The 23,598-nt window shown below is 32.3% G+C and overlaps 4 protein-coding genes across 14 annotated transcripts; 1 reads left to right on the top strand and 3 right to left on the bottom strand.

Moving 5' to 3' along the window:
* The first annotated feature begins 1,193 nt into the window (after positions 1 to 1,193).
* Positions 1,194 to 5,157, top strand: LOC107898812 (DEAD-box ATP-dependent RNA helicase 57). Its single transcript, XM_016824360.2, has 12 exons — positions 1,194 to 1,379; positions 1,476 to 1,593; positions 1,697 to 1,824; positions 1,909 to 2,000; positions 2,453 to 2,549; positions 2,728 to 2,808; positions 2,893 to 3,125; positions 3,445 to 3,639; positions 3,716 to 3,806; positions 4,086 to 4,208; positions 4,401 to 4,551; positions 4,653 to 5,157. Exons 1-12 carry the CDS (start codon positions 1,299 to 1,301, stop codon positions 4,859 to 4,861), a joined length of 1,599 nt encoding a protein of 532 aa, XP_016679849.1. The 5' UTR covers positions 1,194 to 1,298; the 3' UTR covers positions 4,862 to 5,157.
* A 937-nt stretch (positions 5,158 to 6,094) lies between these two features.
* Positions 6,095 to 6,997, bottom strand: LOC107898347 (uncharacterized). The gene has a single exon (XM_016823857.2). It carries the CDS (start codon positions 6,995 to 6,997, stop codon positions 6,095 to 6,097), a length of 903 nt encoding a protein of 300 aa, XP_016679346.2.
* A 3,172-nt stretch (positions 6,998 to 10,169) lies between these two features.
* LOC107898815 (uncharacterized) lies at positions 10,170 to 15,551 on the bottom strand. Of its 11 annotated transcripts, none has more exons than XR_005920887.1 (11): positions 15,287 to 15,550; positions 14,260 to 14,340; positions 13,975 to 14,169; positions 13,262 to 13,296; positions 13,079 to 13,174; positions 12,239 to 12,389; positions 11,473 to 11,885; positions 11,248 to 11,391; positions 11,016 to 11,144; positions 10,470 to 10,935; positions 10,170 to 10,412 (listed from the first exon to the last, which is right to left on the bottom strand). XR_005920887.1 is itself a non-coding variant. In XM_016824367.2 (11 exons), the coding sequence occupies exons 1-11, from the start codon at positions 15,408 to 15,410 to the stop codon at positions 10,400 to 10,402; spliced, it is 1,527 nt and encodes a 508-aa protein (XP_016679856.1). In that variant the 5' UTR covers positions 15,411 to 15,549; the 3' UTR covers positions 10,170 to 10,399. The 11 variants fall into 11 exon arrangements, 6 of the variants coding, with proteins under 6 accessions (XP_016679856.1, XP_016679855.1, XP_040961248.1 ...); XR_005920889.1 differs by having other exon boundaries at positions 14,260 to 14,344; positions 15,287 to 15,549; XR_001684491.2 differs by having other exon boundaries at positions 14,260 to 14,367; positions 15,287 to 15,549.
* Positions 15,552 to 17,518: 1,967 nt separating this feature from the next.
* On the bottom strand, positions 17,519 to 22,548 carry LOC121223574 (nuclear transcription factor Y subunit B-8). Its single transcript, XM_041105315.1, has 7 exons — positions 22,200 to 22,548; positions 21,851 to 22,081; positions 20,912 to 21,041; positions 20,115 to 20,120; positions 19,945 to 20,019; positions 19,796 to 19,846; positions 17,519 to 17,912 (listed from the first exon to the last, which is right to left on the bottom strand). The coding sequence occupies exons 1-7, from the start codon at positions 22,427 to 22,429 to the stop codon at positions 17,877 to 17,879; spliced, it is 759 nt and encodes a 252-aa protein (XP_040961249.1). The 5' UTR covers positions 22,430 to 22,548; the 3' UTR covers positions 17,519 to 17,876.
* Positions 22,549 to 23,598: the final 1,050 nt, after the last annotated feature.

Raw genomic sequence — 23,598 nt, forward strand, 5'->3', positions numbered from 1 at the left:
GTGACAATGATCTATTTCTTTAAGGTTTTCATTTTAAATTTAGTTATTATAATAATGAAAATGACCTAGTTAATATAACATCGATAGTTTAAGGATGCAATTAGAACATTTTTATTTTTGGGACCAATTCAAAACGAGGTTCATAGTTTGGAGATGTTTGGTGCAATTAGTTATTATAAAAATAGAGCACTGAATTATGTTAAATTAAAACAAAGGATTAAACTTTAACATTTAGGGGGACTTAAAACATAATTTAACCTAAATAATATGATAAAAAGTTATTTGTTATTCGCGGGTAAAAAAACCTCTCCGGTCCCTTTAAAATTTGAATTTGAGCAAATTAGTCCCTCCCAAAAAATGGAGCAATTCAACCCTCTCAATTTTGAATGTGAGCAATTAAGGACAATTAATCAGAAAGTTAACGTCTTTTGTCAATTGTGAATAACTTTGATTAGTATAATAAAAAAATAGCCCTCGATGTTTACATATTTTGTTAAATTGGCATTGATTCTGAATAAAAAAAATTAACCTCAATATTTAAACATTTACAAAAATATTGCGGGCTAAATTTGTTAAATCACGACTAAATTGGTAGAATGTGTAAATTACGAAGCTGAATTTGTTATTATACCAATTAAATTTATATAAAATTGATGAAAAACGTTAATGTTGTGATCAATTATCATTACTCATTAGTTGCTCACTTTTAAAATGGACATGAACTAAATTGCTTCGATTTTTTTGAAATGAATCAATTTGATTAATATCAATATAGAGATGGACGGAAGAGATCTTTTTACTTTTATTCACCATTTTTTATAATTTTGCCAAAAAAAAAATAAAAGCGACAAGTAGGGATCGGTTCGGTTTTGTTCGATTTGATCCAATTATTTTTTTTAAATTTTTAGAATTGACAATTATAATTCAGTTCAGTTCAATATTATATATATTATTTTTACATCATAAAAAATGAAATGAAATAAAATAAAATAAAAGCAATCATAAATTTTTAACGTATATTTCAAAAATCATCCAAACACTTCAATTCAAATTGATTTTTGGTTTTTCTTACTCATCTCTAGTTTTATCAAATTGAAGTAAAGGATTAAATATCAACATTTAGCATAGTATAGGGACTTAAATCAAAATTTAACCTAAATAATATGATAAACGGAATTTTGTTATTCGACCTTTTATTATAATTTTGCCGCAAAAAACACTAGAGAAAAGCGAGAGAACCGTGTGAATCGAACTGAAAAAACCGAAACCCTCACTTCACCATCGCCGCCGCCGTAACCATGGAAAAAGCCGCTTCCTTCTTGTTCGCCGGTACTAGCTTCAACAAAAAGAAGTACGCCGACGAGATCGCCCGGTTTAAGGTTTGTTCTTCTTTTCTCTATCTTTTCTTTTCGCAGTGTTACTATGGAGTTCGGTGTTTAAACGAATATTTATTTTTGTCAATTTTTTTGGTTTAGGAGAAAAAAGAAACTGAAAATGAAGTGGATTATTTGAGCTCGTTCGAACGTGTAAATCCAGCTTCAGAGGAAGTTACGGTTTCTACAAAAAAAAGAAAGCGTAAACAAGCAGCTTCAGGTATTATTTCTTTTTCTTCGGTTTTTTTTTGAAAAAATAATTGGCTGCTATATTGAATCCTCATGAGAAACTGTTTTCGTGTGTGTGCTTGATTGGAATGTAGAAGCGGTAGAAGGATTTAATGTCTTTAAGAGTTCAAAAAAAGCACTGGTTATAAGCGAAGAGAACAAAACAGATGAGGGAGAAGATAATCTTTCTAAAGAAAAGAAGAAAATAAACCTAAAATTGGAGGTTTGCTTCTGAAAATTCATGCATAATTTGCTTATTTTGTGCACTATATTTGTTGTAATTTTCTTATTTTGTTGATGAGACTAGGCAGATTCGATTTTGCGGAAACAGTATAATATTCATGTCTCTGGGAATAACGTTGCGTCTCCACTGAAGAGTTTCGCGGACTTAAGCTCAGTGTATGTGTTCCATTGTGAAGTGTTTTTAGCTTAGCTGACATTTGACTTTGCCTTTGGTTGCTATGAGTTAAGCTCTTCCTTAAAGGGATAAATATCAAATTTGTATATGAACATTGCTCCAATATGCTGTTTGATACATGAGTTTTGATTTGGTGCAATTATGCACGTGAAACTTGAATTGTGGTTCATATGTATACATGAAGCTTAGATTTTGATTTAAATGTACACATTTAAAGAAATGAATATTGTTAGTGATTTGTAAAATGGTGTTAATTTGATAATATTGTTAGTGGTTTGTAAAAATTGAATCAAATAAAAATTTCTTGTATAAAATTGCACAAAATCAACGTTCATGCATGGCATTGCACATTGGATTGAAGTTCATGTATAGTTTTGTTCTTTATCCTTTTCTTAAATTTATCCTTTATTCCTTAAATTTGGTTTCTCTGCAGATATGGATGTGAGTCTTATTTATTGCACAATTTTGCTAAACTTGGATTTAAAGAGCCAACACCAATTCAACGACAGGCTATTCCGGTTCTTCTATCCGTATGTTCTTTTATTTAACTCCTACTGCTTTCTTTTCTATCATCTTTAATGTTCTTTTATGGGAAATTAGGTTATCAAGTGAAAGGATCAGTATTTGGTTGTTTTTGCTTTATATAGATTTGCTATAGTTTCTCATAAACTGAAAATTGAAATGATGTATTGCCGTTGTTTGTGCAAGGGTCGAGAATGCTTTGCTTGTGCCCCAACTGGGTCCGGAAAAACCTTGGCTTTTGTATCGCCTATGCTTATGAAACTCAAGGTATCTTTCTTTTGAATACCTGATAACCATTTGTTGGCAAAAAAATACTGTCATGTTTCCTGATTAGCTTCCTTCATATATCAGCATGCATCGACTGAAGGTGTGAGAGCTGTTATACTGTGTCCTACTCGTGAGCTAGCTGCTCAGACGACCAGAGAGTGTAAAAAACTTGCAGAAGGAAATAATTTTTATATAAAACTGTTGACTAAAAAGCTCATAAGAAGCGCGCATTTGACAAAGCTGCGTTGTGATATACTTATATCCACGCCACTTCGCTTGAGTTCAGCTATCAAGAAAAGGAAACTTGATTTGAGCAGGTTTGGCGTTTATAATCGTCTTTATGGATACAATTAATTTCTCATCTTAGATTGTAGAGAGACCAATAGGATGAGTATGTAGTTACGTAGATGCTAAAAGCTCTTTCGACTATTGGATTAGTTCTGGTTTATTATAAGCAATTTATTTGAATGCTTTTAGTGCACTCATGATTTTGAGAAAACTATGATCAGAACATTTTGTTTTAATCTGAATGGTTAGAACAATTTACGAATGTTTCAGGGTTGATATTGTTAAAACGAAAAAAAGGTTCATAGTTGAATATTGCTTTCTTTATACAATTTCTTTTTCTTTCTTCAGGGTTGAATATCTTGTCCTGGATGAGTCCGACAAACTGTTTGAGCTTGGCTTGATAAAGCAGATTGATTCTGTGGTTAAAGCATGTTCTAATCCTTCGATTATACGCTCATTATTTAGTGCTACTTTACCTGATTCGGTTGAGGAACTTGCGCGCACCATAATGCATGATGCTGTTCGCGTTATTATTGGCAGAAAGTAAGTATGAGATTATAATTTTTCAGTAGTAAAGATAAATACTTTTTGACACGCTTCTTTTTTTTATTTTATCCAGGAATACGGCTTCTGAATCTGTTAATCAAAAGTTAGTTTTTGCCGGAACTGAAGAAGGGAAACTACTTGCACTTCGGCAAAGTTTTCAAGAGGTATGCTCATTATACGAATGCTAAGAAAGCTTGTTTCTCTTGCAACTATTATTGTTTGAGAAAGAAACATTTTGTAGCATTTTGATGTTATATATCACATAGACAATCCATCTTATTTACCCTTCGAAATTGTGTTTGGTTTTCTAGTTGATAGAGGTTTAGGATATAATTGTAAAGGAATCGTGTTCTTTTCTCTCGTTATCCATGTAGTTTTTTTTTTTATCTCGAGTATGTCTTAACCATATTCTTGTGTTTATCTTCTAAAATGCTTGACAGTAGAGATTGAATCCTCCGGTTTTGATCTTTGTACAAAGCAAAGAACGCGCAAAGGAACTGTATGAAGAGCTGAAATTTGATAATATTAGAGTTGGTGTTATCGATTCAGACTTATCTGAAACACAGGTAAAGGATTATTTCTATGCTTATTAACGAAGCTGCACCAACAAAAGAATTCCAAGTACAATCGAAGATGTTTCACCTTCACATAATATATGGCTAGGTGCTCGTTGTAGTGCATAATCGAAAAGTATAACCTTACGTTTGCCTTTCTGAATGGTTATTTTCTTCATCCTGATATCTTATAATTGAATGCAGCGTGAAAATGTTGTTAATGACTTCCGAGCTGGCAAAACGTGGGTTTTGATCGCCACCGATGTCATTGCCCGTGGAATGGACTTCAAAGGTGTCAACTGTGTGATTAATTACGATTTTCCTGATTCTGCTGCTGCATACATTCACCGAATCGGTATGTTGCAGAACTTGCTTCTTTTTAAGCAGATGGAAGTACCATGTCTTTATTTATTCGTGTGGTTATTGAAACTGAAGTTTAATTAATCTCTCAACTAGGTCGGTCCGGCAGAGCAGGGAGGACCGGAGAAGCTATTACTTTCTACACAGAAGATGATGTTCCGTTTTTGCGTAACATAGCTAATGTGATGGCAGCATCCGGCTGCGAGGTTCCGTCCTGGATCATGGCTTTGCGTAAGCTAAGGTGGAAGAAGCATCGGCCCAAAAGAGAGTCGATTTTAACCATACCAGATGTTGCAGAAGAGTAAACAAATTGCTGGAACGAACTATTTGCACCGGATTCTTGTTCTTAAATTTCCTGTAGAGTTTTTTACTTCATAACTTGTCTGATTGGATTTTTATCCTTGAGGTAATAAGTGCAGCACAGATTAATTATCCCGGCACTGGAGCCTCAATCGGGACCAAGACGGCAATTGGACTTAGTAAGTCTTCAAATTTTTTATGAAACAGGAAATTGATAGCTGTAGGTTTTGGTGTCGATGTTCCTATAATTGTTGCTTCCCTTGAAACATTAGTTTATTTAATCTATATTGAAATTAATATATATTATACCTAGAATTTTGATTTTCCTTTTTCTTTAAATGAAAATCGAAATTGTTTTCTGATGTTAACAATAGATCTATAATTTTAGAAATGAATAATACGAATTTATCACAATTTATATTAAAATGAATAATAAAATTTATATAAATATATATGAAAACAGAATATTAGTATTTATAAAGTTTGGAAAGATATAATTATTATTGTTTAAAATGTGGCGATAGAAGTGTTAAAATAACCCAAATCAAGCACAAATTTTAGTTTCTAGTACGATTTATTTTTATTTAGATATTATGTGTGGATTAAATATGAATATATTTGGTTTATCAATTTCATCATGATGATTGATTATAATTCTTTACATTGATTATAATTGTAGTAGTGATTGGGGTGTAACTGAGTCGAGTTTTATGGTAAACTTGAGTTCAAGCTCTATTTGAAATTTGGGGTGCGATATTCTATTCAGGTTCAACTCGTACATCAATTTCTAAGCTTGAGATTGACTTGAGGCATAATCCAACTTATTAAATTCATTTATCAATTTTCATACTCAAGTGTAAGCTTATTTGTAATTAATCTCTTTTTATATGATAAGAGTAAAAAAATAATTTCACAATATAAAAATGTATTAATGAGAAGCTTGATGAAGCTTGCAAGTTATTCCATTTAAGTATTGTGATAATTCAAATTCAATTCGACCAGGAGATCAAATTACTCGAACTTTAATTTAGCTTGATAATTATCAAATCGAATCAAATCTTAATTTTTTCGAGTCAAACCTGAATAGCTAACAACACCTTCATATAAAATGCATAAAAATTGCACTTCTGTAAATACAAGCTACTTCCAATTACAATAAATTAATTAAAAATTTAAAGAATAATATTAATTATTCCAATTAAAAAAATTAAAAATAAAAACAGAGGCATTAAGACATGCTAGACTTTGTAACCTTTCGAGTGTTTAACATTATACACAATCACAAAGCATGGAAGCACAGCTCTTGCATCCAAAACAACAAGTTCTTCCGACCGATCCGTACAAGAACTCACCACCGAATCGAATCCACCTTCTCGTCCTTCCACGAGCCCGACCCCTCGTCCACGACGCCGAGCCACCCGTCCCGCAATCACTCTACAAACAACCACCACTTTCCTACCTCGAACCTTATTATCCACACCACATTCCTTCGTAACTTCCCGATGTGCACATCGACTATCATCACTCAACCCCACTGATTCTTCAACTTCCGATAACCTTAACCCGATCATCCTGCAAACCCCACAACTTTCCCTATAACAAATCCTCGAGAATTCATCGATACCTAAAGAACAAGTAACAGTAGTACCATAAAACTTTAACACTTCATTGCCATCAACAGCTAATCTCTCTATATTTGAACTCTTTGATTTAACAATCTCCCTATATTCTTCAAACCTTTTGAGAACATCGATTGTATGATTGATCTTCAATATTTTCTTGATTTCAAGCCCGGTTTTAACGTCCCAACCCGATTTGAATATCGTCTCAACGACACGAAAAGCCGGATCTTTCTCGAAAAGACTCGAAACCAAATACAAATCCTTACAACTTGTTGTCAATGGAACACGATTCGGAACATGGGATCGTGGTGTCGATGTTGTGTTCGTGTCGGAAAAAGAAGAACAAGAAGAAGAGGTTTTAGACAATGAAGAACCGGTTTGAATATCAGTATTTTTTTTAGCAGATTTTGATGTTGTTCTTTGTGATGTTTGGGGTTTGGGTTTAAAGCAATTAATGGAGGAACTAGGATGACAAACAAGAGCAGCCATTGAAGCTGCCATTAAGAATTTTTCGGCCATTTCTTTTGTAGTTTCTAAGAAAAGCATTGGTTTTTTTACGCTGAAGTGTGTATACAAAGGGAAATATTGAAGGGTTTTTTATTTTTGGAAATTAAATAAAAAAAATCTGCATGAAATTTAATGCAATTTGATGCTGAAAAAAAAATGAAAATTTGTGTTTGATGGAGATAAAAATGGCTTAAATTTCGGTTGGAGTTAATAGGTTTAAAGGTAATCAAAACAGTAATAGAATCAACTCAGTTGAGTAATTATTTTATCAGAATAATTATTAAAAAATAAGTTTTTTCCAAAATAAATTATGTGGTTACGAAATTGTGATTTCACGTCATCCCTATCTCTTCCCAACAGGAAGACGACAAGTCGAATTTTTTTCATATAAAATTAATAAAAAAACTCAAAAAATGATGGGATTTGAAATTAGATCACTCTCTTTTATCATTTTAATTAAAAAATAATTTGGATCCTCGTATTTTATGAAAATTGAGAAATTAGTCCAATTGTTAGTAAACATGAGAATTTGAATTGCTTATTTTTACTGATTTGTTGCATATAAATTGTTGATGGTTTTTGTTAATTTTGTGCGGTTAAACTATTAAATTCATGTCAACAGTTTGATGACAAGGTTTATTAGTGCTATCTGATTGGAATGATCCAACTAGAATAACTAGAATAATTTCTTAATTTTTATGAAGTATGAGGATCAAATTTTGATAAATTAAAGTAAAAGGATCACCTCCCAATTTTTATAAAGTATAGGAAAAAAAATTAGATTTAGACCTTAAATATAGAAAGGTATTCTTGAATGATATTACAATAATATTAGATAGATTTATAATTTTTCTCACTCATATAATGGGCATGACATAATATAATATTATATAAAGTTAATATACGATTTGGTACATGAGTTTGACTTCAATGTTCAAATGGTACATAAGTTTCTTTTTGTCTCAATTTGGTACTTGAGTTTAACTTTAACATTCAATTTATTACCCAAACTAAACTAAATCATGTAGCTTAAAGAATATTCAGGTATGCTTCTTAAATGAGACAAGAAAAATTTAGGTATTAAATTGAACATTAAAGCCAATTTCAGGTGCTTAATTAGTAAAAAAACCTGAGTATCAAATTGAAAAAAACTCAAGTACCAAATTGAATTTGAAGCCAAACTCAAATACTTAATTGTGCACAAAAACTCGAGTATCAAATTAAAAAAAAACCTCAGTTACCAATTTGAATATTGAAGACAAACCCAAGTACTGAATTGGGACAACAAAATTATGGTATCAAAGTGAACATTGAAACTAAACTCAATACTTAATTGGAAAAAGAAAACTCTAAGTATCAAATTGAAAAAAAAATCTCATTTACCAAATTGAACATTGAAACCAAACTTAGATATAAAATAGTATATTAACCCTATTATGTAAGTACTAAATTGAATATTGAAACCAAATTCAAGTGTCAAATTGGAACAAAAGTACCAAATTGAAATTGAAGTTAAACTCAAGTACTTAATTGGTAAAAAATCTCAAGTATCAAAATGAAAATACTTCAGGCACCAAATCGAATGTTGAAGCCAAACCCAAGTACCAAAATTGGGAAAAAATTAAGATATCAAATCGTATGCTTAACTAGAATGAAAAAACACTCATGTACCAAAATGAATATTGAAGCCAAATTCAGGTACCAAATAGTATATTAACCCTATTATATATAAATAAATAAATGTTATATATTTCTACGATCGGAGTAATTAGGGTTTAAAAGATTAAACTCAACACCTACCGCTTCTTGTTGTGGCCGCCAAATATCTTACATTCAATCGATAATAGTCTCTTTTAGCTAACATCGGGTATGTTTTCTTGTACTTAATTCTTGCTCAAATCAATTACTTTACATGCATACATACATACATACACACATGCATGCATGCATGCATGCATGCATACATACATATATTTCTTAGCTTGTCTATTTTAAATATATATATATAATGTTTATTCAATTAAATGAATATTTTTTCATGAGAAATTTTGTATTTATAAATCTGGGTTTTTGATATTTCAGTCTTTTGTTAATTATCTGAAAAAAAAAGATGATACCATTTTTTTAAGGGTTTAAGTCTATCGCTTCTGCTTTTGCTTTTATAGGGTAGAAAATTTTTTTTCTACAAGGCGACATTAAATTAAAATGTAAAATGTAATTTCGTCTCTGTATTGGCATATATATTTTTATAGTTGTTTAGGAGGGTTAAATAGTATTTTTTTTTTTAAAAATCGGATTTTGTGATGGGTCTAATTCTAAAATTAGACCAGTCAACTTTAAATCGGATACATTATGTTAAAAGGTGTTATTATTTTAGGAAAACACGCTGTATGGGAGCAAGACGTAAGCTGAGGACCCACCGCCGAAGGCAGCGGTGGGCCAACAAGGATTATAAGAAATCGAACCTTGAAAATGAGTGGAAGAAACCATTTGCTGGTTCTTCCATGCCAAAGGCATTGCCCTTGAGAAGATGTGAGACTCATGATTCTTTTTAATTCGTGCTCGTTTTTTGCATTATACTCTAAACCGATTATTGTACTGAATGCTCGGTAAACTTGCAGAGGTATCGAGGCTAAGTAGCCGAACTCCACTATCAGAAAGTGTGCTAGAGTTCAATTGATCAAGAACGGAAAAAATATTGCAGCTTTCGTTCCGAATGATGGTTTCTCTTAAACTACATCGAAGAAAATGTTAGTACTCGATCGAATTTGTGCAACCATAATTATGTAGCCATATTAAGTCTAACGATAATGTATTAATGTAGGATGAGGTATTGATTGTCGGATGTGGACGAAAGGTCACACTGTCGGTGATATTCCCGGTGTTAGATTCACGGTCGTGAAAGTCTCCGGTGTTTCACTCTTAGCACTCTTTAAAGAGAAGAAGGAAAAGCCGAGATTGTGAGTTTGCAATGTGACTTTTCGTAGTTTCATAAAACTGAGAGCATTTTATTGTTCAGACTTCGTTTAGTCCATCTTTGGGTTATCGTATCGAATTCATGTCACCTTAATCAAAAATGATTTTGCTGCTTTTTCGAAAACTGTTCTCATATTAGGACATGGATATAACGATATGTACCCTCTAACCACATGATAAAATCTTTAAAAGAAATTGAACATACTCATGCCATCAACGTACTAGTATATATATGATATTCACGCTCGAGTTTGAGTGACATATTCCTGGGAATTTACAAGGATTAGTTTTGTAGAGACCATACCTTCGAATTTTTTTGCACAAATGTTAGATGATGTTCTTCGGAAGTAGTAATACGTTCGTCTTGTCGGACATTGTTGGACCGCCATTGTTGATATGGAAAAAAAAACCCTCAACTTGTGAATCAAGATTCGGAATTCACTGCAAGACACTGAGATTAGAATCAGTAATGGTGTTCGTGTCCAAATTTATATCAGCAAAAGCTTACCGGTCTTATGGAGTTGTATGATGGATGAGTGTTTTGTCTCGTTTTATTGTTAACAGTTTCTTTTGATGTGATATTGTTTCGAACCTCTCGGAAGCTAAATCGGTAATAGCTATCAGGTACCTCCGAGAGGAACGATCTTGGTATCTTTAATTTGAGCTCCTTTGCCTCCTAGTTTTACAACCAACTTTGGGACATCTGGACTTGCGATTTTTTCTGCAGAACCAATGCCTTGAGCCTTTGAGTAACTTCCCTTTCTGGGTTTCGGGGAGGATTTATTTTGATGTTTAGGATATATTATGCCAGTTTTTATTTTCGGGTTTCTCGAAGCATTTAGTACCTTTGTTGTAGTAGTTCTAGCGGGTATTGTGTTCGAGTAAGCGCTCGGACTATTGCTTCTCTGTCCGATTTTAGGCATAATGGGGTAAGAATCCATACTCCGAGTTCGAGTGTGTCCGGGTAATCTTTCCTGCATTTATCGAACGATTTTGTAATAGATGTATACCACTACTTCAGTGTTTATTTTGGGTTCCTCGAAGCATTTAGTACCTTTGTTGTAGTAGTTCTAGCAGGTATCTTGTTCGAGTAAGCGCTCGGACTATTGCTTCTCGGTCCGATTTTAGGCATAATAGGGTAAGAATCCATACTCTGAGTTCGAGTGTGTCCAGGTAATCTTTCCTGCATTTATCGAACGATTTTGTAATAGATGTATACTACTACTTGTATGAGATGTATACTACTACTTCAGTGTTTATTTTGGGTTCCTTGAAGCAATTAGTACCTTTGTTGTAGTAGTAGTTCTAGTCGGCATCTTGTTCGAGTAAGCACTCGGAGTATTGCTTTTCGGTCCGATTTGAGGCAGAATAAGTGACATACTAGGGTAAGAATCCATACTCCGAGTTCGAGTGTGTCTGGGTAATCTTACCTGCATTTATCAAACGATTTTGTAATAGATGTATGCTACTACTTGTATGAGATGTAACAATTTTAAGAAATAAGAACTAACCCCGTTAGAATAGCCAAGTTTCGGTGATGGCGGTCGAAGGCCGGATGGTTTTATCGAAGCCGAATGAACCCCGGTACTTTCATCAAGTGAGCCGGTAACCTCAGAACCAGTACTTGCATCCAAAACTTGTTCAGGATCAGAATTCCGAACAGTTACCTTGTGAGAGCCTGAACCAAGGCCGGCTCGTACGATACTAGACCTCTTATTCGAAGTTGATTGTGACAATGATGTGTCCGAGGACCATTCACCGTAAGAGCTAGCCACAGACATACTCTGGTTGAGATTGGTAGGAGACTTCAAAAAAGTCGAGACCTGTGACCGCCCTACTCGACTTTTACCTTCGGCTGCAATTTTGGTTGCACCAGTGGACGAAGCAGGCCTACGTGGAGTCTTTAATACTGTGGTTCCTTTACCTATAACCATTAAATTATATATGGAGAATGAATTAAACATAAAACATGAGCAAAAAATGGTTAAAATTGTCAAAAGTCCCTGTACTCTTCTTAAATTTGAAAGTTCATCCTTTCCAAATTTAAAATTTAAATCCAACTGTTAACACTAATAAATTTATTTTGTTAAATTTATTTTAGTTACATTATTACAGAGTATTTTTTTTATTTCAAAATGTTATACCAACAAATTTAACAAACAAAAATGTTAACAATTGGACTTGGAATTGTGAAATCTAAGATTAAATTTTAAATTTGTGAAGAATATGGGGACCTATAGAAAAATTTAACCAAAAGACCCTAATATTTTGAATTACCAGTCACACTTTTTGTATCTTTTTCTATTTTGCAATTCAGACCACCCAAAGAAGCCCTTCTTGTATGTGTTGCTGAAATTGGACCAACTATGCTTAGTCCCTTTGGTGGTTTATGAAGAGATGAAGTTGTTGATATTTCACTTCTAGAAGACTATACATACAGTCAAGTGTTTGTAAAATGAACAATAAAATTAGAATTTGCAGTAAATACATATTCAACAGTAGCAATTGGTGCACTTTTATAGGCCTATAGCATCCTTTTATTAAATGAATCGAAAATGAATAAAACTTGTTTAATATGCAATTATTACATATTAATAAAATGGTTAAAGTACCTGAGAGATCCCTGTATTAAAGGGATTGGATCAATTTAGTCCTTATGCTATTAAAAAGAATCAAATAACTTTAAATTATAACAATGTTAACTCTATTTTAATTTGGCCTTATTTGATTCTTTTTAATAGTACAGGGACTAAATTAATCCATTTAATAGTAGAAGGACTAATTTGATTAGGACCATATAATAGAGGGACCTCTAAGATACATTCACCTTAATAAAATTATTATTGTTTGTGAGCTTATTTTTTAAAATTTATAATGTTATTAATAAAACTTATATTTGATTATTTTATATCTAAAAAATAATATATATATATTTATATGTCTATTTGTTTATTATTCATGAACACGGTTCATTTAACTTAAACAAACAAACATAAACTCTAAACAAACACGAACCAAACACAAACAAACATGAGCAAAAGTTAGTTTGTTCAAATTTCGGGTCATTTACTCCCCCCTTAGAACACTAATTTGCATGATATGGTGGAATATACTAGCCTGTGAAGTCTGTGGTCGGGCAGGAGCCTGCTTCATTGTTTTCACAGGGACCGTTACAGCTAAGCTTGCCTTCTTACGAGCAGCCTTCTGCTTCACCTGTAATAACAAAAACATATCATTTTAGGAAAACCAAACCAAAGGAACCAAGGTAACGAAACAGTGACCGATCTTTCTTGAATGTACCTTGTCATGATTAGTATACTCTAACTTCTTCGAAGCTGAAAGAAAAGAAAAAGAAAAAGGGCAGTCAGTTTGAGAATGTTTCTGCAATGCACACACATACCTAGCAAGTTAATTTAAACCTTAAACCTCATGTATTTGGACTCAAGTGTGAGTATCAAATGCTAATATATATCAAACAAAAGGTATATTCAATTATTTCTAAGTTTTCTCATGTATTAGGAGAGGTCTTTAAGGGACTTGTAAATGTATTATGGAGGCTCAGGTACTAGGAGTCGAATTGTATTTTACACCCTCAACTCAAAAAATGGGCAAATTAATCCATATATATTAGAAACTAACATGGCTGACAAAATAACTTGACACTTCGCCACATGTACCTAATGCTGAAATATAGGGATCAATTTTTAACCTTAGAAATTGATAAAAAATTTAATAGAATGACTAGTTTGCTCTTTAATCTAACGTACAGGGACTAATTTGTCCATTTCTTTAGTAGAAAGGGCAAAATGCAATTTGACTCTTAATACAAGGGCCTCCATGGTACTTTTACCGATTTATATCCCATAGTGTTATCCACAAAAGTGTTAGAAACGGGTACTTCATGAATAGGAATCTTTTAAAGTTGTATTTGTGGCATCAAATCAAACCATGGGGTGCATCAACATAAAACAATGCAAGAATCAAACCAAAAAAAACAAACTATATATACTTACATGACACATTCTTAGGATCTTTTGTTTCCAGTTCCTTTTTAACAAAAGAATTTCGCAGTGTTGAAGCTTCACCATGTAACATTGTTGAAGAATCAGAATAGTTGTCCACATCCTCTTGAATCCCAGGCAATGTATGTATTTCACCATTTTCACTGCTTTCCAGCGTGTTAGTGCACTCCTCTGGCTCAAGAAAAGCTTTAAAGAAAACACATCAAAAGGGGAGATTCAGAACCATAATGGGTTTAATTGACTGCAAGTAAAATGGATAAATTCAATTATATATACCTGCACTACTAAAGAAAGCACTATCCCAAGTCAAACTTTTGCGTAAATTATATCTTCCCTTTCCTCTTGTCTCGTCTCCCTCTAACTTTCCATGTTCATCAAAAGAGCCTAATGAGATTTTCTATACAGTCAGTGTCCATAGCAAACCTAACAAGTTTTCTTATTTCAATTTCCCTCTTTCTCCATGCCAACTATACGAAATTCTATTTTTGCAGGTAAAAAGAAAAAAAAAAGATAAAGAAAAACCCCTAAGTTTGCAAATTTAACATGCAAAAAAGGAATGAGGATCATAATCATTTATATGTCAAAAAGCACCCCAAATTATATAATGCCAATGAAATAAATAAATAAGGAACACATTATCAATTACTGAAAAAGCAGCTAATGCTGGTATGGTTTTAAGATGAGCTTTTTAAAATAAGCTTTTCATCACCTACTATTACACAAATTATTACAATTTACACAAAAAATTACTCAATTAAATAAAATTTTTACAACATTTACAATGATTTGTATAACACGAATCACACAAAATATTGATCTAATTACGCAAACTTTGTAGAATTGGAGCTTATAAAAAGCTTAAACTAAAGAGCTCCTTTTTAGAATTTTGAAAACTACTTTCAGAAAAAGCAATAATATGACCATTATTGATCCATTTGCAGCTTTGTTAGAAAAAAAGAAACTGTATAAAAGAATATCTAGAGAAATCAAGGAAACATGAAAAATTAGCACAATATCTATTTTCTGGGAGCTAATTATTGGAATAAACCGATTAATTCCACTAGTAAACCGCAAAAAAAAAAAAATTCAAAGCTGTTTATTCCATTAATTCCATTGATGAAATATAGAATGCAACAATCAACAAACAATAAGCAGCTTTCAATTAAAAGATCACACAAATCAAATTACGTACGAGCATTGTAAAAAAAACCCAGAAATATTTACAATTTTTACGTTCATATATCCCATGCAAAAACAAGAGCAAATGATAATAAATAATAATAATAGAAATCAACGGAAAAACCTGAGAATTGAGGGGTTGTATCATCGCGAAGAGGCGAATCGATGAGGCAATCGTCTTCGGACGTAACGTCGATGAGGCTCAACCCTTTAATATCAAAATCGATTGGTAAATCAAAATCACACATTTTATATATATTTATTTTTTTTCGAAACGGAGATTTTAATAATCAGATCGAATTGATAGGAAAATTGGAGGAGAGACGAGCAAAAGAGACAAGGGAGAAAAAAATACAAAAGATTTTTTTTTTTGAATTTTGGAAAAATAGGCGGTTCAAAATTTAATTCACTAATTAAAGGGACAAGAAGAAAGAAGAAATAAAAGCGACAATTTGTTATCAGTCCCTCTATTTTGTGCAAGTATTTGGTAAATTTTAGTTTAGGGGTTTTTTGAATTTTGAAATTTTAACCTCAATTCTAATAGTAATAATGAAATATGTTAAATTTTACTATTAGTCTCGTACTATACGTAAGTTTGGATTTAATTTATGTTTTTCAATTTGATATTTTGTATTTTAAATTTTTAATATTAACTCAAATGTTAGGGTGAGTTTTTACGAGTATAATGTGAAACTAGGAAGCTGACATGGCTCAAATGGCAACAGTTAAATTTGTTAAGTCAAATTCGCTATTAGTCTCGTATTATAAGTAAATTGTGAATTTAATTCACATCATCGAATTTGATCTTCTTAGTCTTAACTCAAGCATTAATTCTTAAATCCATTAACTAAAATAACATGATTTTTTTTGTGAATTTTATGTAAAAATAACAAGCTAACATGACATTATGCATGCGATAAAATATTTGTTGTATAAGATATTGGAAATAGCATAATTTAAAAGGGTAACGCTAGGGTGAAGAATAAAATTTTAAATTTTGGAAAGCATAAGGACTTAAATGGCTAAATTGAAATATATGGGTTAAATTCAAAACTTAAGCATAGTTAGGGACTAATAGCAGAATTTGACCAAAAATTAGGGAGAATTTAATGTATATGGAACGTACACCGAAATGTAACTACGAATACGATGAAGTGACATCGGATGGTGGACATTGGGTTAATTGCACAAGACATACTCAAATCTAGATTTTAAATTATGCTCAAAATTTTAGAATATTTTAATTAAGTCCTCAAAATATTAATATTGATCAATAAAATCCTGTTTTTCAACCTAATCATTAATTTGGGTGAGCAAGAAATGAGAGATCAACTCTCAAAGCATATTTAAGAACATGTTTGTACTTATTGCATAGGTAACTCAAATTTAATGTGTTAAAAAGAATATCAATTTTATTAATATTTTTTAACACATCATATTCAAATTGCTCATGCAATAAATACATATAATTAAAATTTGATCCTATGATTTCTATATTAGGCAATAGAGATTATATTTTCATTGCTTCAAAAACTAGTAGTTTAATTTATATTTTTTATACAAAAGAATTTTATTTTGATCAAATATTTATGTTTTTTTTAATTTAAGAATTAATTGAAAATTGAGCAATAGATCAAGAACGTATGATGCAATTATATTTAGTTTAATGTTTACTCATTTTGTATTTTGGCCTTACTTACAAAGTAGAAACATTGTATTATTTACCATTTTGATATAAGAATAAATGTCCAATAGATCATTGTACTATAGGCTCACGATCAATTTAGTCCCTCTCAAAATAAAATAAGAAAAATTAATTCATGCACCATCCGAAAATGAGCAAACGAGAATAGTTTCAAAAAGCATTAACTATTTATGTTAACAAAAACAATCAATTGAAAATGAGTAAACAAACAAAGACAATTAGTGTAAGCGATGGTCTTCTAGTTTGAGTCCTACATGTTTTGAATCCAAATTGTTGAGGTACCATTAAAATTTGAGTTAACCATGGTGATATTTCTAATTCGATTAGTTCAACTAAAATTTGAGTTAACCATGGTGACATTTCTAATCCAATTAGTTCAACTAATCTTGCCGGTTCAACCAACCCGTCCAATTTGATTAAATAGATCATTAAAATTTAATATATTAAAAAATATTTTAAAAAACTCCGATTCACCGGTTTTTTACCCGGTTAAACTAATTTACACCGGTTCCTAGATCAATCGGTTTATTGATTTTCTCAAAACCAATATCTCAACCAATTCCCGATCCAACCAGTTGGTTTAGTCCAGTTCAAATAACATTAGTCTTAATTAACGGGTAATAAACTTAAATATAGAAATCAACAATCAAATAGATAAAGTCATTTTGACTCAACAATTGGACTTTAAATCGTTCCAAGCCATATAAAAATAGGATGAACATAAGTAGCACAAACAGGTTTACCTAAATGACGCCGTTAGACCTACGATAATAATCTGACGAGATTTACACAATTCTTTGAAAACAAAAAATGAATCTATTCCAAAGAACATCTGATAGAGACAAATATTACTAGAAAATAATAGCTTACAAGATAAAGAGTATGCATACCATCCATGATGTCGGTCCTCCATATCAGATGGATGCCTGGAAACTATTTGTTGCAGAGCCGAAACACGATAATTACTGGATATAGATAATGGAATTTGCAGAACGGTGATCAGTGATCACTAATCAGTGCCTTGAATCGGAAGCATCAGATGGGCCTACGATAAAAGTATTGCGATATCAGAACCAACAAAAAACATGTCCTGTTTCGTGTTTAAAGATTACCGAGCAAAAGGATAAATGCAGTGTCATCATAGCAACTACGAGCCAGTGGGGAATCGAAAGAGGAAAATGATGGAAGAGGACAAAAAAGCACAAGCAATAGGAAAGGAGTTCCATGCATATACATAAGCATATTATATATACCAGATTATGTAACACTCATTGTAGGTAAAGAAAAAGATTAGGGTAAATGTATATTTTGATACCTGAACTTGACTTCAAGGTTCAAATTGGTACTTAAGGGTTTTTTATTCAAATTAGCAGCTGAACTTGGCTTCATAGTTGAAATTAGTTCAAATAACTAAGTACTAATTTGGACCAAAAAGCCAAATTCAGCTACTAATTTGAACCAAGAAGCCAAGTTTAGGTATCTAATTGGACCAAAATAAACATTAGGTAACAAATTGAACCTTAAAATCAAGTTCAAGTACCTAATTGGAAAAAAAAAACCTTAGATATCAATTTGAACCCCGAAACCAAGTTCAAGTACCAAAATGTATATTTACGCAAAAAATTATATAAAAGATACATAAATCAACATCAAAGATTAAATCCACACCCAATGAATCTTAAATCTTCAAGCTTAACTACTCATCCATTTTGAGATATATTTGAAGGTTGTAGTATTAGTTATTTAATTTTTTAAAAATTTTCTAAATTTATTAAAAGATATATACCCCTGTAATAAATTTTGTTGTTTTTAAATTTTTTAACTGAGTTGGTGTTTGATTAACTTGTGACACCAACTCAATTTAGTACTTTATATAAGTAGTATATAAGTGTATATATATATATGAAACACATACCAACGGTTTTAGAAGATGAATGAAAAAAATTGTAGTTTCTTTTTTTTTTCAAGTAGAAGAAGAAAAGGAGAAATGGATTTCACATTTTGAGGTTAAGATGCTTGGCACTGAAATTGGTCACTAGGAAACAAATTGCATGGATCACATAAGGGATCGTGACTAGCTTAGACTTCATTTCATTTAAAGGCTAAAATAGGCCAAATTTGCTACATCCTTTTCATGGTGATTATCACTTTCAAGTAAAACAAAATATTTAACCCCAAGTATACTTTGAAATATTATTAAAGACAACATAGGGCATATTCTATCTTCTTTATAAGATAATATAAGATAGTACGGCCCTTTAGACTAACTAGAAGTAAAAGTATTGTTGCCAACTAGGGGCGTAATCAAGCCGAGCCAAGCTTGAATATTGTCAAGCTTGAGCTCGAAATTCAGAGTTCGATACTCAGCTCGAGCTCAATCAAAAATCTATTTTTAAGCTCGAGTTCGGCTCAAGATATAATTGAGCTACTTGAGTTCGAGCTCGATTAAGCCAGTTTAACAATTTTTGTACTCAAGCTCGAGCTTAGCTCAATAATTAAGCTTAGGGTAATAATATATATTAAGGGCAATAATGTAATTAATAATATAAAAATATGGAAAGCTCAATAAGGTTTGCAAGCCATTCGAGTCAAGTATTATTAAGCTCGAATTCGGCTCGATCGATAGCTTGAGCTCAACTCGATAATTACAGGATCAAATTCAAAAATTTTTTCAAATCGAACTTAAGTAGCTTGCAAGTACCAATGTCTCATTTACACCCCTAGTGGCAACAGCATGCAAAAAAAGCAGAGAGAAAAATGCAAGGATTCGATGGTGTAACCATAATTAAAGAGGTAAGGTAACCATAATCAAAACACCTTATGAAGACAGAGAAACATATGCAAGGATTCTTTAGTGCGTTTATGTATTGACAATTTGACATTTTACATAATGCACAGCAAGAGAGAGAGAAAGAGAAAGAAAATTACTTGAGAATTCCCATAACTAACACCTTGTGAGAATGAACCTTGATGAACAAGCTGCATAAATTATTTAAACGAAAGATCAGAGAATAAGATGAATGCAAGAGAACTAAAACGAAAATGAATTCAAGAGTAATAAAAACAGTATAATCCACCTGGCCATTTGGGCCTGGTTGGACATCCTTCTTAGCAGACGCATCTCCACCTTTAGCCGAGCCCTTAGCATCACCCTGACATTTGCAAACAAAGCCATATCAAAGAGGTAGCTTGGAGAATACAAGTGAAAGACTAATTGCAACACAAATTGTAGATAGCGTTAACTCACCTCCATCTGCAATGTCCCGATAGACCCAAAACAAACACCAGGAAGACCAAAAAGAAAACAGTCAGTCAGTTTATCAAAAATTGGCAATAAGCATAGAATACCAAAGAATTTAAACCCATTTGTTGCAGAGAAATCACATGTAAAAGAACAACCTTTGACGTCTCGCATATTTTACCATCCATAAGACAAATTTCTTTACCAATATTTCATATAGGCTATTACCATATAGGATAATAACCCTTTCGGGTCTAAAACAAAGTTCAATGGACAGATGTATCCTGTATCTGATTGTCACACTCAAATGCCCATTAAACTATAAATACGGAAACCCAATCACATTATTCAAGTAACACAATTAGATAAATAGGCAAGTGGCAAACTCATTTGTGAAGTTATTCAATAGTGCCAGACTCCGGCATATAGGATAATAGCCAGGGGTGTCGCCAACGGGGAGCGGGCAGGGGCCTTGGCCTCACTTGGCTAAATGGGCAATTTGCTTTTTAGCACCTCCCCAAAATTAAAAGATTCAATTTAGGCATTTTTAACCTTTGATTAGATGAAAAAATGATAATTTTAGTCCTTTTGAAAAATTAATAATTTAATTTAAGCATTTTCAATACAAGATTATTAAATCCGCCCCCCCCCCAATTCTATCTTTTTCATTTACCTTGGATGAAAGTCACAAAATGTAAGATCCTGAATTTACCAATCCTTTTTCTTTTTAACTTCTCTTTGTTAGCAACCAAAGGAAGAACCATAATGAAGATATGAGAAAGAAAGAGCTTGGAGATATTTACCTCTCTGTATCGGGAAAGGTAAATCCTAAGCGGATCAATGTAATCCTCAAACCCTAAAGTCGCCATAGCCCAGAGCAGATCATCCCCATTAATAGTCTTCCTCTTCTCTCTCTGACACTTATCACTAGCTCTGTAGATCAATTCATGAACAATTCCCCAATTAAACATAAATTTCGCATATAGACCTAATAAATTAAGCTAAAACAGTAGATAAAACAAATTGAAAAAAGAATATCAAAATAAGCCATCAGTTCTTGTACTTGAAATTTAGTGCAATGTTTAAAAATTACATTCTCTTACTTTTTTTTCAATTTAAAAATCCTAGTCCAAGCATAGACATGGTTAATATTCGCTATCAAATTTTGTCATCAATACAATCAAGCATTCAGACCAATTTTAGAAGCTTATCATTATAAAATAGTAAGCATATTTGATAGCAAACAAATTTTGACAGTGACAATTATTGAACTAGAATTTTCAAATAAGAGGATTCAATTTGAAATTTTTTGAATTAAATCTTAAATTTTACGTAAGTTCAAGGACTGGTGCATATTTTTGAATTAAACCTTTACCAATAACCCAATCAGACATAAATTTCGTATATAGACCTCACAGATTCAGCTAAAACAGCAAATGAAACAAATTGAAAATCAGTTACTGTACTTGAATTTAAGTGCAATATTCAAAAATTAAATTTTCTATTTTCAATTCAAAAAACCCAGTCCAAGCATAGACACTGTTAATATATTCTATCAAAATTTGTCATCAACACATTCAAGCATTCAAGCCAATTTTAAAAGCATATTTGACAGTCACAATGGTTGAACTAGAATTTTCAAATAAAAAAAAAAGAGGACTCAATTTGAAATTTTACCAAAGTACAAGGACTGATGCATATTTTTAACAAATAAAGAAAAAAAAGTAAATCAAAAACCGTACTCGCTAGTGATGAAGCTGATAAACTCAGAGACGCACTCTTGTACAGTCTCCTTAGCATCTTTAGCGATCTTGCCGTTAGCAGGAAGAGCCTTCTTCATAATACGGCTGATATTAGCTATAGGTAGAAACCGATCCTGTTCTCGCACATTCGATTTCGGGCTCTGCTCGCCACTCTCGTGGCTTCCTCCGCCGGGACTCGCCGGTGCCAGTGCTTCCGCCATGGACAAAACCCTAACAAAAACAGCAAATCACCGACAATCATGATGAAAAAATAAATTCAAAAATCCTTGAACCCTAAACCCTAAATAGAGATCTAAGGATGAAATGAAACAGGGAAATTACAAATTACCTTAGTAGAAATGAAAATTGAAATATATATATTATATATAAAAAAATAAAAAGGAAAAAAAAGGGCGGGAGAGACGGGGATTGGATTAGTTGAGGGGAAGAAAGAGAGGGGATCGGACGCTGGAGAAAAGAGGAAAGAGGAGACGACTGAGATGAGATAATGAGTTTTATCAACACCGTTCGTTGGGTATTCCCCTTTTTATTTGTTTTTCCCCTTTGGGTTAATTTCATTTTTGGTCCTTGTACGTGGGAATTAAATTCATTTTGGCATGTGTACTTTTTTTTTTCATTTTTGGTACTTTAAATTGGCCTAGGGGATAATTTTGTTAATCTCGCATAACTATTTTTGCAAATCCTTAAGATCATAAGGATTTTCATATACTTCTGAGAAATACTTTGATTTGATAGTGGAAGATTGTGTCACGTCCATGTCATGTTTTGAGAATTTAATAGTTAAAAATATTTTTTTTAGATTTAAATAATGATGTAATATGATCTCAATGTGGGATTTTTTACCTAAATAATATTAAAAAAATACCTAAATGGCATATTGTAAGAATTATGCATCAAAATGGTACATTCAAATGGGTGGAGGGTGGTGCATAGGTGGCACTAGAGGTGCTCATGGGTCCGGCGGCCCGTCCGAAATATGGAAGGGTTTGAGTAAAAATATAGGCTCGAAATATGGGCTTGGGCTAAAAAACGAGTCCCGTTTAGAAAATGGGTCGGGCCTCGGGCAGTACTTTTTTTGCCCGAGCCCGACCTAGCCCGGCCCGAATATAATAAATATATTTATTTTTTATCTTTTATTTTTTATTTTTTTAGTTTTAAAATATTTTTAAAATACTTTTTTATTTTTTTATTTTTAAAATATTTTTTATTTTATTTTTTAAAATTTGGTGTTTATTTAAAAAATGGGCTGAGCCGGGCTCGGGCTTATGAATTTTTTCCCTGGCCGGGACTGGATAAAATTTCAGTCACATATTTCGGGCCAGGCTGGGCCCGAGCCTAGGACACAGGCAAAAATTTTTTGGACCTAGCCCGACCCATGAGCACCTGTAGGTGGCACCACCCTGATTCTGACACAATTTCATTTTAAAAAAAAGGTATAGGTGTGCGTGGTGCCTCTAATAGGCGGCACACCTAGTATTTTCCCCACCACACTCCCCCATCTGGCTCATTTTAAGTATTTATCAAAATAATTAAATTTTATATATTGCTTTTAATTACAAAAAAAAATACCAAACAGTTTTGTCCACATCATATTTTTTTGCTACACTACATTAACAAAATAAATATATCTTATAAATTTTAACTCAAACTCCAACTTAATGGTCTCGTTCACAAATTCTATCTCAATGGTTTAATCTTTTACCTACATAAAAAATAAAAAAATTATA

This window comes from Gossypium hirsutum, chromosome D11, assembly GCF_007990345.1.
Source record: "Gossypium hirsutum isolate 1008001.06 chromosome D11, Gossypium_hirsutum_v2.1, whole genome shotgun sequence".
NCBI lineage: Eukaryota > Viridiplantae > Streptophyta > Magnoliopsida > Malvales > Malvaceae > Gossypium > Gossypium hirsutum.